The 15238-nt window shown below is 43.3% G+C and overlaps 1 protein-coding gene across 1 annotated transcript in view; it reads left to right on the top strand.

The window, feature by feature from the left end:
• Positions 1 to 572: 572 nt before the first annotated feature.
• The window catches only part of LOC119799315 (potassium voltage-gated channel subfamily H member 2-like), a gene marked incomplete at its 3' end in the record, with an annotated part of 341978 nt that continues 327312 nt past the window's right edge, over positions 573 to 15238 (top strand). Inside the window, exon 1 of the mRNA XM_038309148.1 lies at positions 573 to 1432. Within this exon, the coding sequence (XP_038165076.1) occupies positions 1357 to 1432 (76 nt within the window). The remainder of the gene's footprint in view (positions 1433 to 15238) is intronic.

Below are 15238 nucleotides of genomic sequence, written 5' to 3'. Positions count from 1 at the left end.
AAACCCCGGAGGTGTGACGTAGCAGAGCAGGCTGAGTGGTGAATCCCCGTCCAGCCCCTTGATGGAAGCAAATTAAAGCCACTGAGCGACCTTAAAAAACTACCTTAAATCCCTAAATCTGTCGCAGCTGCGGAGGGATATTTCACTTTCACTCAGGTGATTTTTTTTTTCTCTCTTTTATTTTCTTGGTTCGGGAATCCTGTAAATAAATAAATGAGCGCGGCTTGCACAGAGCGGGGCGGGGCAGCACAATAGAGGGAGCAGGCTGGGGAGGTGGCTGTGCGTAAAGAGCGTTTTTTTTTTCATTTAAGAAAGAGGACAGGTGAAGCTGTGGATCACCTGTTTACGTCAGGCGTCTGTCTGCAGCCTCATCCAGCAGGTGAAGGAGGCGCATTTCCTGCCTTATCTGATGGACTACCAGGTGCACCTTCAGCCTGGATGCAGCGCTCACCTAAGGGCCTTCAGTCTGACCTGAGGCAGCATCTCCAAGAGGAAAAAAAATAAAAATAATAATTTAAACTCTTTATGACAAGTAGTGATTATTTATTTTTGGGATAATTCAACTGATCATAATCTGGCTTTGATCCGTAAGGAAGAAGTGAGCGCTCTCATGTGGCTCCCTGTCAATCAGAGGTGTGTTGGGCGCCACTCGTGATGCGCAAAGGGTTAAAAAGAGGCGCAGCTAGACGCCAGGGGAGCTGAAGTCATCCGGCAGCGCGCACAGCGAGGAGGAGGAGGAGGAGGAGGAAGGGAGATCCACGCAACACCTTCTAAAACACGTCCGGGCTGTCGACCTGCGCGCAGCTGCTTTTCTTTTTCATTTCTTTCTCCTTCTGCAGCCAATCTGAGGCTTCAGGGGCCAAAACAACGAGAAGAGGAGGTGGAGTGAGTGAGAAATAAATAAAAAAGGCGCAGCTCAGCTCTCCCCCCCCCCCCCCCCCCCCCCAATAATAAAAAAAATTATTATGGCTCCAACGACGCTCATCGGAGAAGTCGCCCAGTCCGCCTCCAAGGAGCGGCCAGGAGCGCAGGATGAGAGCGCAGCTGCGTGAGCGCATCGGCGGACAGAGAGGGACAGCAGCTCGGCTCCCAGTCTGGACTCTGAGGCTGGAAGTGGATCCGGTCCTCCCGGTGCGCACAGCGCGCCTCCTTTCCAGAACTCTCTCATTCATCTCCCAGAGATCAGAACCCACCTGAACACACCTTGGAAACTTTGAGGAGGGGGGGAGGGGTCCATGTGGGGAGCGCACTGAGCATCCTGCTCTCAGAGGCGCTTGGAGAACCGAACCTCCACCGTCATCTCCTTAAAAGTCCCCGCTAAGAGGTCGCCTTTATCCAGGTGCCACCGCTGTAAAGATGCCGGTCCGGAGGGGCCATGTGGCCCCTCAGAACACCTTCTTGGATACTATCATCAGGAAATTTGACAGTCAAAGTAAGAACTGAGTTTTTCCTTCCCTTTTACCCATAAAATAACACAAAATATTTATTTACTGGCTGGAAATATAATCATCCAATTAATGAAGCTTTTATTGGCTCTAATAAAGCAACACTGGTGGAAAACCTTATTAAAATAAACAGGTATATAACATTTCTTATCATGAATCAACAAAATAAAACCTCAAATCATTGATAAAATATAAATAAATCTGTAAACATCAGTTCCTGGCTAAAAAGCTGAAACAATTTGCTTTTGTAAAACATAATAGATTTAATTTCTGCTTTGATCAGTTAATAGATTTTTGCTGACTTTGCAGCATCTCCCCTCTTTCTCCCTTCCCAGCCCAGTGGGCCTTATCAGAGCCATGACAGGAGCTGCTTCCTTCCAACAGAACCTCATAGTGGATTAAGAAGCTTTGAGTTTGTCCTGTTATTGAGTTTAAGCAGAAATCCTCTGGGTCTGCTGCTGCTTCTCTTCAGTCCACTGGAGCCTTGTTTTCTTCTGTTTACCTGATCCCGCTGGTTTACATTAGGCTCCTCCAGATAGAAAGCTCATTTCCTTTCACTGATTTATTACAGTCCACTTGGTAAAGTTTATTGCTTTCAGTTTTCCGCTCTGACCCGTTAACATGTTCCCTGGGCTGCTGGTGGGTCTCCCTTCCAAAACCTTCCTGCTTTGCTTCGGATTTCATGCTCGGCTCATTTAAAGCATCAATTTTCTTTGTTGTTCTCTGTCAGCCTTCCCATTTGGCCGAGTGATAGAGCTGTTATTGAAAGCTTTTTCTCTGGTAACTTGTTCTGGAGTCTGTAATCCCTTTTGTTTTTTATTTTTTTAAACACTTTTTACATGAACTGCTTCTGCTTCTTCAAATTACTCAATGATTCAATATATTTCCTCCTCCTGAGCTTGAAAATACTTTAATCCATTTAGTTGTTTTCGTATTTTATCTTAAAGTGATTAGCTGTTAGAAAAACACTTATTTAAATGTGCTTTCTTACATTTTCTCTTGATTCAATTTAATCAATATCAGTAAAACATTTAAAAACTAACAGCTAGAAAATACTAAATTAGCTATATCACTGAAATCCTTCTGTTTTGTCTTCCAAGGTTAAAAACACGCAAAAATAAGGAAGGATTTTAAAGTTAAGGTATAAAAAATGTTACATAATAAAGATTCAGTTAATTAGGATATTATTATGAAGTTAATTTCTTTTAGTAACTTAATTCTTTTATAACTTTATTGACTAATTTGTAATAAAATTACCTCTGAGGACTCAGGATGTAGATAAAAGAGGTTGTACTGAACGTTGATTAGTGCAGGCAGGCAGACTGGTAGCCGGCTTGAGTTGGCAGCTGATGACTGAACCAGTTGGTGACCAACAGAATGGGCAGGTAGCTGCATAAGGAGACTGGTGACAGGCTGAACTGGCGGATTGCAGTTCTGAGAAGGGAGACGATAAATGACCAGAGTGGAGGAAGATTTTAAGCAGACTGGAGGATGGTTGGCAGGCTGGAAGATAGAGCAAACTGTTGATAAGCAGAAATATTTCAGTGTCTGAAGCTAATGAGAATCCGGTGAAGGAAGGATGAGCACAGGAAGGCTGTGAGGAGACATTCTGGCAGGGAATGACTGAGAGAGGCAGGTTTAAATAGCCAGGTTGGGAGAGAGGGTCTGTTTACTCTAATTAGCAGAGCAGAGCAGGGAGAGATAGGATTAACTGCACAAGAACACTAATATATGTAGTTAGAATTTACTAGTATTTACAAACCAACATGCTGAACTGACACTTAAGTGAACCTTTGTAGCCCTGAAGCATTTACATAATTAAACATAATGTTCAGTTAATCTTCGGCACTTTAAAAGCACTTAAAAAGCCTCTATCTAAAATAAATCCACCAGAACAAAATTAAACATATACTCTATAGATATAAGGTTATTAAAATTATGATTTTTTTTATGACCAAAAAACAAAATTCCTCCTTATTTAGGATCATTCTTCCAAAAAGCATCTTTCAGCCACGACAGTTTGTTACACAAGATTAGATTTATTGATTGTTTTAGTTACCGGCTATCAAAACAACACAATTTCTGATATTTGTCTGATATCATGGCTTTATTACAGCCTCTATCTATGCTGATCTGGTGTGAAGTTCTAGAGCCTGTAGGCATTTAGTTTCCTCTCCAATTCCCTTCAATAGACTCAATGCACCAGTTTCATTAGCAGCAAAACATGGCAACTTCTTTTTTGCTATCCACACTGTTTACAGGGTAATTATCGCTTTAAAGTTTCCACGCAAGAACATCTGATGTGAAAAGTTTTGTTGACCTTCAAGAAAATGCTATTTTTTCATTTTGCACTTTCCCAGTTCTTGTATATAAACATTATTTTCGTCAATCACTACCGTGAGCAACTAAACAGCTAATCTTATTTCCAGGGGTGGAAAGTAATTAATTACATTTACTCAAGTTACTGTAATTGAGTACTTTTTACGAGTAATTTGTAATTTTCTGAGTAGTTTTTGAAATATGTAATTTTAACCTAAGTAGTTTTACTTTGCTACATTTAAAACCCCCTCATCTTACTACGGTGGCCCTGAAGTGCAAACTGCAACTACAAATCTAAAAGCGCAACTACATTAAGGAAAACAAAACTACATAAAGCAAAGCGCAACTACATTAAGGAAAACACAATTACATTAACCTACCGGGAAAGGTAGGTACCAGTGGGAAACATAAGACATCGCTGATTGGACGACGGCGCCGTTTGACCCTTGAACCGGAAGTCATTCTGCCTGCTGCGGCTTTTGAAAACATGGATATTGTCGGCGCCCCAAACATAGCTGCCGTTATCCAGGAATATTTTGAATCAGGACATACGTACGAGGTGATACTGGATATGCTCAAGACTAATCACCAAATTTCAGTTAGTTTGCGTACACTGAAGACACACTTAAAAGAAGCTGGACTGTTCAGGCGACATAACTTCCGGAAAGAATAGGGAGCTGAACTAGTATTTTACAAATTTTTTTTAGGTTAGCATTAGCAGACCTGGAAACAGGTACAGAACGAGAGCAGCGGAGTGCGAGTGCGCCACTTAGTGGCCTGGAGGAGTTAGACTTGTAGCTGTCGCCTTTGAGTTAATTAGAATCTTTAAGTTAATCTGACACCTATTAATTTATGGATGTATTTATACTTTTCTAGCACTCTATATTCCTGAAAAAGATTAATTAAGTGGTAAAAGTAATCCACTTTATATGATCTGGAACCTTACATTTAAATTCTATATTCATTCATTTGTCTCTTTTTGTGTTTTATAAACTCAAAGCTGAACTAACGTCATGCATTAGTGACGATATCCTGCTGTTGTCAGTTCCCAGCATTTATTAGACTGATAGAGAAGTAATCAGTTAAAGATTTAAATGCTGTGGGGCACAGATTCAATTAGGCCTGCCTCATTAACCATATAAAATACTTTTATGTAACTCACTTATTGACCTGCTTTTGTTTTTTTATGCCTTGACAAAAAGATCTATAGTTCATTAACTAAGCTCCAGTTGGAGACCACAAGAAGCACAAAAGCGTTTTTTGTTGTTGTTTTTCCGAGCTGCTTATTGTGCAGAAATTCCCCTGAGTCCAGGGAATTAAAGGGTGTCTCCATTTCACGGCGCGCAGGTGTCAGCCCTCCTCACGTTCCCCGCAGCATCAATGCAAATTATTCATGTTGTTTCCGTCTCAGGACGTGTGAGCCGACTCGAAATGTGCCCGATGGACCCCAAGGGCACGTTTCTTCCATTAACTCATGAAGACGATGAGGTCAATGAGAGCTGCGGCCTGAGAGGGAGAGAAAGTGGACCCGAGCGGCGATAAAAGCAAGTTTTTGTGGTGAAGTTAGATAGTCCTCAGTGGTTCAGATTCAGGAGCAGTAGGTGATGTCTTCCTACATTAATCAAAAACTCAGCAGCAGGAGAGTTTTCCGACAAGTAACACCGGTAAAAGCGTACCTCCTTTTCACCTGACAGAGGTGCAGTCATGTTGAATAAATCACATTAATCCTACTGGGTTAATATTTCCTATATGGTGAGAAAGAATAACACTGTAAAGGTGAACATTTTCTTCTGCTCACTGAAACCCAGCAGAGCCACTGAATCTTGTTTTAGAGCCACTGAACTGGCTCTAAAACTAGATTGAAGATAAATACAGGAGTAGAAAGCCAAGTAGCCGATGGCTTCTTTGAAACAATTATTAAAGAAAGACAGTTCAAGTAAAGATAAGAAACAGAGAAAAAGTAAAGTTAATTGTTTCTAAGGTTTTAAGGATTGCAAATATTGATTAGTTTATTATTATTATTATAGTGGCAGGCTTTCGCAAACCAGACGGAAACATGTTTGGATCTTAGTGACAGAAATGGCAGTTTACACCTCAAGGCATCATGATCAGGAATTCAGAGTAGGGCGGACATTCCTGCCATTGTGCCTACGTTAGAACACAAGCAATTTCAGTTAAATGAAATTCAGTTTATTTATATAGTGCAAATTTACAACACACGTCATCTCAAGGCTCTTTCCAGTTCACCAGATCATCCAGTCCGATTGATTCAAGGTTTTCTATCTGAGGAAAACCAGTTGATTGCATCGACTCAAATGCAATCCCTCACACTAAGCATGCTTGTAGTGACAGTGGAGAGAAAAAACTCCCTTTTAACAGGAAAAAACCTCCAGCAGAACCAGGCTCAGTGTGAGCGGCCATCTGCTGAGGCCAACTGGGGTTCAAGGAGACAGAAGCAGAGATAGAAAAAGAAGCAGAGATACAAAAAAAAAAACAACAAACAACAACAGCATCTTGAAAGTTCTTACATTACATCAGTTGAAGTCAAAGGAGCAGTAGAGGTTATACTCAGGAACCCAGTTTGAATAATCATAGAACGATTTTTTTTACCTTATTCCACATTTCTTCACTTCTGTTGTCGATCTTCTCCATGCTCTGCTCTAAATCCAGGCTGGTATTAAACCTTATGTTCAACACAAAGGAAACATGAGCTCCAGTCTATTTGTTTTTTGTTTTTTTAACTAAGGAAACAGGTGTTAATGGAAGAGAGAAACCATCTGTGACCAGGCAGCACTAATTGCAGAGCAAGCAAGGAATAACCAATAAGGATTCAGTTGCACTTGCAATACCATTGCATTTTTTTAAAATGCAGTTTACAAACAAGAGAAGCACTCAATCTTGGACAAGTTAAATTAAACAGGGATAAGACACTGACTTTCTCACTCCAGCCCTTTAGGTGGAGGTAATACGGTTAAAGTGGGTTTGCTGCTGCATAGAAGGGGAAGAGTGAGTTGCAGATAACCTGCAGATCCATGTGTTCAAGCTAAAAGTAAGCGTCTTTCCATGTACCAGGAACATTAGAGTCCTGTGACAACAGACTCTGGCCAAGATTTTAAGGTTGTGATCAAAAATTTTGGTAAGTCTTTCTAAAGAATTTTCTACACCTATCCAGGAGTTTTTGACAATAGTGCAGTTTGAACCAGAGCGATCTATAGTTGGATCGCTGTTTCTTTAACAATGGAGATCCATCCATCCTCCTAAGCACATTCCAATTAAAGGCACACTATGCAACATTTTTCAGTTAATTAATGTGTTCCATAACGTTTTGGATGATTAAATGAGTCATTTCAGGTTGAACAAAGGTTTTCTCGGCCGCCCTGGTGGTCTGTAGTGGAACAGCTGAGCATATTTACAACAGTGCACTTTTACTTTCGCCCTCTGGGCGAAGGAGTTTCTTCAAGTGCTCCCAGACTGAAATTCATCTGTGATTCCTTTATCAGTCAGGGGATTCTAGTCATGGTTCGGGTAACAACACTTTCTGACAAATGTATTTTTAATGGATATTACAGCATCCTCTACATATTGGAACACTTGCTGCTCACAGAGAGGGTTTCTGGTTTAAAGGTCATCCCCCCCAGATGCCTTCTGTGTAGTTTGGACTTAAGATTAATTGGTTAAAATTGATTGGTAGCTCAATTAATTTCAGGGGTGGGTGTTTTCATTGTGTCTTTGTTTTGGCGCTCTAATGAATTGGTCAACCTAGCACCATATTTCCTCCCTTGAATGGATTCTGGTCCCATTGAGACCCTTAATGCAGAGAGGTGTTCAAGAAATGGGCATCTTTTATATTACTTTTTGTATACTTTTCTAGGAAATGGGGTATTTGTGCTGGGGTAACATATCAGCAATGGTACCCTACAATGGCATAAAGACACGACAATAGGCCCCAGATTAAGTACCTTATATGTTAACTTAACTTTTTCTGAGTGTTTTTTTGAGTCATGTAAAGGTGATAGCTACAAGTTTAACTCCTCCCGGCGAGTAAGTGCCTACATGCTTTCATTCTGTCGTTGTTGTCAGGTCCACTAATGCTAAGAATAATGCTAAGAGTAATGCTAACCAGACTAATATTGCACAGTCAATAAATAAAAAGCTATAATACCACTGTGCAGCTATATTATAGTTTTTTATTTATTGACTGTGCAATATTCTGTGCAATATGCTGACTGTGCAATATATGTGAATAGAATAGTCATACCACTACCTCACTGTTGTTCCTTACCTACTACACTTTAATGTAAAAGTAAATCCACCTGTATATAATCCATCTGGATTGTACATATGTCACCTCAAATCTCTGTGCTATTCCCTTGTATTTTTTTTTTTATTTCTGTCATGATGGGTATCAGGGAGGCCCAATAAGCAGAACACTGACGACACGGATGGAAAGTTTAACAGAGTTTATTGGCAAATTCACACATATAATAAAGACTGATGCAATGGTTCTGGGCTGGGACCGGTTCACTGGCGTCTGTGAGAAAGACAGTTTGGTTAGCGAAGGCTTGGTTGAGACTTGACTGATTGTGTTCAGGTTTGTACCTTGATGAATGTAGATGAGGCTTTGGGAGCGGAACTGTTGGGTCCGGAGAAAGCTTGGGTTGGCAGAGTCCTTAAGCTGTTTCAGCGTCTTACTTCTAAAGGCTGGTTTGACCTTGGCTTGTGTTTCCAGCTCGGTATCCAGAGCTGCTAGGAAATCCAGAGAGTGAGTCTTCAGGTTTGGCTCGGAGGGCTGGCTCGGCAGGTTAAGCTCTTCCAGAGCTTCACAGGAGAAAGAACAGGAAACCTGGAAGCAGAGACAAAAGGGTTAGAATCCAGGTTGGACTCAAAGGAGACTTGGTTCACTAGGGATCTATGGCTTAAGTGCTAACCAACTGATTAAGACACTGCGGCGTCGAGGCAAGGTCTGAAGGCAGCTTAAGTAGTCCAGGTCCTCCAGATGATATCATCAGCTGCAGGTGTGCAGAGCAGCTCAGCAGGTAGGATCCAGGGCGGACTCTGCTGGAGAAAAGGTGTATTTCTCCAGCTCCCAACAGTACCCCCCCCTCAACGACCGCCCCTTGGCGGTGCGGAAGAGGTAGACGGGAGGGAACGCTCATACTCCTCGATGAGAGAAGGGTCGAGGATGTATGAACCAGGAACCCATTGTCGGTCCTCTGGACCGTAGCCCTCCCAGTCGACGAGGTACTGCCAACCGCGACCTCGCCGACGGGAGTCCACGATCCGGCGAACGGTGAAGGCCGGATGTCCATCGACTTCCAGGGTGGGTGGAGGGGAGTCGGATGGAGGGCAAATGGGACTAGAGATGACTGGTTTTACCTGGGAGACGTGGAACGTAGGGTGAATCCTGAGTGTCGGGGGAAGTTGAAGACGGACGGCGGAGGGGTTGATGACTCGAGTGATCTTGTATGGGCCAATGAATCTCGGGGATAATTTGCGGGACATCCCGGGGATGTCCCGGGTGGACAGCCAGACCTCCTGGCCGACCTTGTACTCGGGGGCTGGACGTCTCTTGGGGTCTGTGAACCTCTTAGAGGACTCAGAGGAACGGTTGAGTGCTCGGATGGTCTCTCTCCAAACACGCTGGCAACGACGGATGTGGTGGTTGACAGTCTTCACCGATATCTCTCTCTCGTCTGCAGGGAAGAGAGGTGGTTGGTAGCCGAGGCTAACTTGGAAGGGAGACTGACCGGTAGATGCAGACTTGAGTGAGTTATGGGCGTATTCTATCCAGGTGAGATATTGACTCCAATCTGTGGGATTATTGGAGGTGAGACAGCGGAGGGTGGATTCGAGGTGTTGGTTCATCCTCTCAGTTTGACCATTTGACTGGGGATGATAGCCAGAAGTTAGTGACACTTTACAATTTAAAGCAGAACAGAAAGCCTTCCAAACCTGTGAGACAAATTGGGGACCACGATTTGAGAGGATGTCCTGGGGAATACCATGGAGGCGAAAGACGTGCTTGATCAGCAACTGGGCGGTTTGATAGGCCGTAGGAAGTTTTCTGAGAGGGATCAGATGACAAGATTTGGAGAAACGATCTACGATGGTTAAAATAGTTGACATACTTCGAGACTCTGGGAGACCAGTGACGAAATCGATGGCAATATGGGACCAAGGACGTGAGGGCACAGGGAGCGGTTGCAGCAAGCCGGAGGGTGGCTGATGAGAGGCTTTGTTCCGTGCACAGGTGGAGCAGGCTGACACATATTCCTTTACATCTCGATGCAAAGTGGGCCACCAAAACCGTCTTGAGATCAGTGAAACTGTTCGGCTCACTCCCGGATGAGCAGAGAATTTTGCCGAGTGCATCCAATGAATGAGACGAGACCTAACAGACGAGGGAAGATAGGTACGGTTAGGTGGTCCATTACCTGGATCAGGTTCTGTGGCCAGGGCAGCGTTGATTAAATCTGTTATCTCCCAAGTGACCATTCCAACGTTACATGAGGCAGGGAGGACAGGTTGGGGTGATTCAGGTTGATCCACAGCGTAGAGACGAGAGAGAGAATCGGGCTTGGTGTTCTTAGATCCAGGTCTGTAGGAGATAATGAGATTAAAACGTGAAAAGAAGAGAGACCACCTTGACTGTCGAGGAGTAGCTTGTTTAGTGGACTGGATGTAGGCGAGATTCTTGTGGTCAGTCCACACCAGGACTGGATGCTCTGCTCCTTCGAGCCAGTGTCTCCACTCTTCCAAAGCCAACTTAATGGCCAAAAGTTCTCGGTCCCCAACGTCGTAGTTGTGTTCTGCGGGAGAGAGTTTACGGGAAAAGAAGGCACAGGGATGGATTCGTTGATCAGAGTCGAGTTTCTGAGACAAAACTGCCCCTACACCGGAGTCAGAAGCATCAACCTCTAGGATAAATTGCTTAGAGGGATCAGGTTGGATTAGGACTGGAGCTCTGGAAAACAAGGTTTTGAGTTTGTCAAAAGCTGCTTGTGCCTCGGGGGACCATCGAAAAAATCTCTTGGAAGAAGTTAATGCAGTTAATGGGAGGGCAGTTTGGCTGTAATTTCTGATGAACCTTCGGTAGAAATTAGCGAAGCCCAAAAATCTTTGTAGCTGCTTACGGCTTTCTGGAACGGGCCATTCTAAAACAGCTTTTATCTTCTCTTCAGAAGGCTTAACCTGCCCGCCCTCGAGCTCAAACCCTAAAAAGGTAACTGAAGATTGGTGAAACTCACATTTTTCAGCCTTTACAAAAAGTTTATTCTCTAGAAGTCTCTGAAGAACCAGGCGGACATGTCTCTTATGTTCAGATAGATTCTTGGAGTAGATCAGGATATCATCAATGTATACGAATACAAACACATTGAGAAAGTCTCTGAGGACGTCGTTCACTAGGGCCTGAAAACATGCGGGGGCATTTGTTAAGCCGAAAGGCATGACCAAATACTCGAACTGGCCCAAAGGAGTCTTAAATGCCGTTTTCCATTCATCTCCTTCACGTATCCTAAGGAGATGATAGGCATTTCTTAAATCGAGCTTTGTGAAAACGGTAGCTCCTTGTACAGGCTCAAAGGCTGAGGCGAGAAGAGGAAGAGGATATTTGTTTTTGATAGTGATTTGGTTCAGGCCTCTATAATCTATACAGGGTCTCAAAGAACCATCCTTTTTTCCAACAAAGAAAAATCCTGCGCCCAACGGGGATGAAGAAGGGCGAATAATTCCTGCAGCTAGCGACTCGTTAATGTATTTTTCCATTGTTTCACGTTCTGGTTTGGAAATGTTATAAAGTCTACTGCTGGGTAACGGAGCACCGGGTAATAACTCGATGGCACAGTCGTATGGTCTGTGTGGTGGAAGGGACGAAGCACTGACCTTACTGAAAACAGGAGCCAAATCATGGTAATCAGGGGGTACCGGAGTAAGGTCAGGGACGTCCATCTCCCCCCCACCTCTAGGGGACCCCACAGCGGGAGCTGCAGAACGGAGGCAGGTCTCGTGACACAATGTGGACCAGGACTCCACATGACAATCGGCCCAATTAATATGGGGATTATGCTTCTCCAGCCATTCATAACCCAGTACCAGTGGGGAACATGCAGATGAAAAAACAAAGAAGGTTATGGACTCTCGATGGTTACCTGAGATTAGAAGTTCAAGGGGTTGAGTTTGGTGGGTGACTTGATGAAGTTTTTTCCCATCAATCGCAGAGACTCTGAGAGGCTGGGTTAAGGGAACCGTAGCAATTTGGAGCTGTTGGACGAGATCAGAGTCTATTAAATTACGTTCACATCCAGAATCAATGAAGGCTGAAAGAGAGAGGCTCTGGTCGAGGAAAAACAACGAGGCAGGAAGCAAAAGACGAGGAGGTTTTTCATTTTCTTCATGGCCCGTCAGACTCCTTAAAACCTCTGACGGGCCCCGGCTTTTGATCTTTCTGGACAGGAAACAATGAAGTGTCCACTCTCACCACAATAAATGCAAAGTCTGCCCAAAAATCTCCTTTGCCTTTCCTCAGGAGACAACCTTGTGTGTCCAACCTGCATCGGCTCCATTTCAGTTTCTCCAGGATGAGTAGCCTGAACAGGCAAAGGGAGAGGCTGGCTCTTTGGCTTTGGTCTGGATAACTGTTCTGTGGGGGCAGAAACAACAGTCACGTTATTAGAGGCGGGGGCAGAGGAAAATAACGCCAAACTCTTATGTTTGCGGCTGTTTCTGGCCCGTATCCGGTTGTCCAGTTTTATAGTTAATTGGATTAGTTCTTCGAGTGTAGCCGGTTCATCGCGGGTAGCCAACTCATCCTTAATATTTTCGTTTAATGCTTCGAAATAAGCACTCTTTAAAGCACCCTGGTTCCATCCGGAAGCAGCTCCTTTAACCCGGAAATTTATAGAAAATTCGGCCACAGAAGAATTTCCCTGTTTTAAATGAAGCAGAGCTCGAGAATCAAGGGTTTGGTCAGTGTCTTGGTTGAATACCTGGGAAAATTCAGAGACGTAATCTGAATAGTGACAGTTTAAGCTTTCATCTGAGGCAAATCTGGCTTGAGCCCAAGCCAGAGCTCTTCCTGTTAACTGGGAAAGGATAAACGTTATTTTCTTGTGGTCCGTGGGAAAACTGCCAGGAGAGTTCTGGAAAATGAGACGACATTGAAATAAAAATCCCTTGCAATCAGTTACGTTACCAGAAAACTTCTCTGGGAGACTTGTGCGGAACTCGGATGACGTCACAGCCGGTGACCTCGGCGGAGGAACTGGACCCGGAAATGGTTGGGTTGCTGGAGCGGTGTTAGCATTACTCACGTAATTTGCGTAGCTTTGGAGCCTCTGGTTTTGCATCTCAATATGCGTGTTTAGTTCACGGAGAGCCAGAGCGTGTCCATGAATTTTAGCTTCTTGCTCCTCTAATCGACGGAGGAGGTGATCTGCTGGGCCTTGTGTTTGGCCGCAGTGTTCTGTCATGATGGGTATCAGGGAGGCCCAATATGCAGAACACTGACGACACGGATGGAAAGTTTAACAGAGTTTATTGGCAAATTCACACATATAATAAAGACTGATGCAATGGTTCTGGGCTGGGACCGGTTCACTGGCGTCTGTGAGAAAGACAGTTTAGTTAGCGAAGGCTTGGTTGAGACTTGACTGATTGTGTTCAGGTTTGTACCTTGATGAACGTAGAGGAGGCTTTGGGAGCGGAACTGTTGGGTCCGGAGAAAGCTTGGGTTGGCAGAGTCCTTAAGCTGTTTCAGCGTCTTACTTCTAAAGGCTGTTTTGACATTGGCTTGTGTTTCCAGCTCGGTATCCAGAGCTGCTAGGAAATCCAGAAAGTGAGTCTTCAGGTTTGGCTCGGAGGGCTGGCTCGGCAGGTTAAGCTCTTCCAGAGCTTCACAGGAGAAAGAACAGGAAACCTGGAAGCAGAGACAAAAGGGTTAGAATCCAGGTTGGACTCAAAGGAGACTTGGTTCACTAGGGATCTATGGCTTAAGTGCTAACCAACTGATTAAGACACTGCGGCGTCGAGGCAAGGTCTGAAGGCAGCTTAAGTAGTCCAGGTCCTCCAGATGATATCATCAGCTGCAGGTGTGCAGAGCAGCTCAGCAGGGAGGATCCAGGGCGGACTCTGCTGGAGAAAAGGTGTATTTCTCCAGCTCCCAACAATTTCTTATTTTTATTTTTGTTTTTCATTGTGTGTGATACATGCACACTTGCACCTTAATCTTTATTTATCTTGATATACTGTATATACCTGGATATACTGTATATATATTGTTTATTCTTAATGCACCTTTTTCCTCCTTGTTTGCACCTTCTTTAATTTCTATGCCAATATGTGACCAGTGAATTTCTCCGCTGTGAGATCAATAAAGCTAATCTAATCTAATTTAATCTAATCTAAACGAAACAGTTGAAGAAAATTTGGAGCCGTTCACCAAACGAACGTTCAATCAGCGTTGGCTTTGAGGCGGGTTGAGGTGTGACGCAACGAGAAGCGCAACAGTTCAGTCTAAAGAACATGGCGGCTTCAGCCCATGAAACTATCATTAGCGTGGCTATCAAGCAAGTTTTATCAGAATTACAGAGTATTTCTTCACTGAAAGAATAGCAAAACACTGCTCTGGAGGCTTTTCTCAGAGCAAAAGATGTTTTTGCTCTTCTCCCGACTGGTTTCGGCAAGAAGGCTACTAAATTAGTGCAAATTTTTTTTCAAAATTTTCCACTGGAAATTGCAAAATTTTGAGTGCAAATTTTAAGTGCAAATTTTTCAGTTTGGGCCATATAGGGATGTTTTATAAAATAACGGCAACAGAAAAGATAACTTTTAACTTCATACTCTTAGCTCAGTGAGCGCTCTATTGAAAGCTGCTGCCGCAGTGCATGCTGGGACAGCTGTCAATCTCAAAAACGGACAAGTCTGCTCTGATGCATGCTGGGTAAAGAGGGAGGGACAAAAACAACATCCGGGGAATTTGTCAGTTCTCTGTATTCCTGTTCTTGTGAATTGAAACAGTACTAAGGCCTAGGCTGATGACGTTTTTTGAATACATGAGAACGCACAAGTACACATATTGAGAAATTATTTTGTTTAAATGTATTACAATTAAACAGATTTTTTTATTGTATTGTATTTACAATGAAAATAAGTACTTCTCAAAATAAAAGTATATTGGTACAACTAATCAAGGATCGCTTAAATCATCATCCATACTTGAAAGCTTAACCAATGTGCATCCTTTTGTGGGTTTGGCTTGAATCTAAGAAACTTAATGCAAGAAGAAGCCATTGTTTCAGCTCTAACAGAGCTAGTAGGTCTCACATGACTTCAACCTGCTATTCCTATTGGTGTAGAATCCTTTTATCCTTTCTATTGTAAACAGATGTAGATTTCTACAAAAAAACAAAAACTTTTATTTAACTAATACTTTTAAATTTCACTATTTTAGATTTTCCATGGATGTATTATTTTGG

Source organism: Cyprinodon tularosa, unplaced genomic scaffold, assembly GCF_016077235.1.
Source record: "Cyprinodon tularosa strain WSP-4 unplaced genomic scaffold, ASM1607723v1 ctg659, whole genome shotgun sequence".
Classification (NCBI taxonomy): domain Eukaryota; kingdom Metazoa; phylum Chordata; class Actinopteri; order Cyprinodontiformes; family Cyprinodontidae; genus Cyprinodon; species Cyprinodon tularosa.
This window is presented reverse-complemented; position numbering and strand designations above follow the sequence as displayed.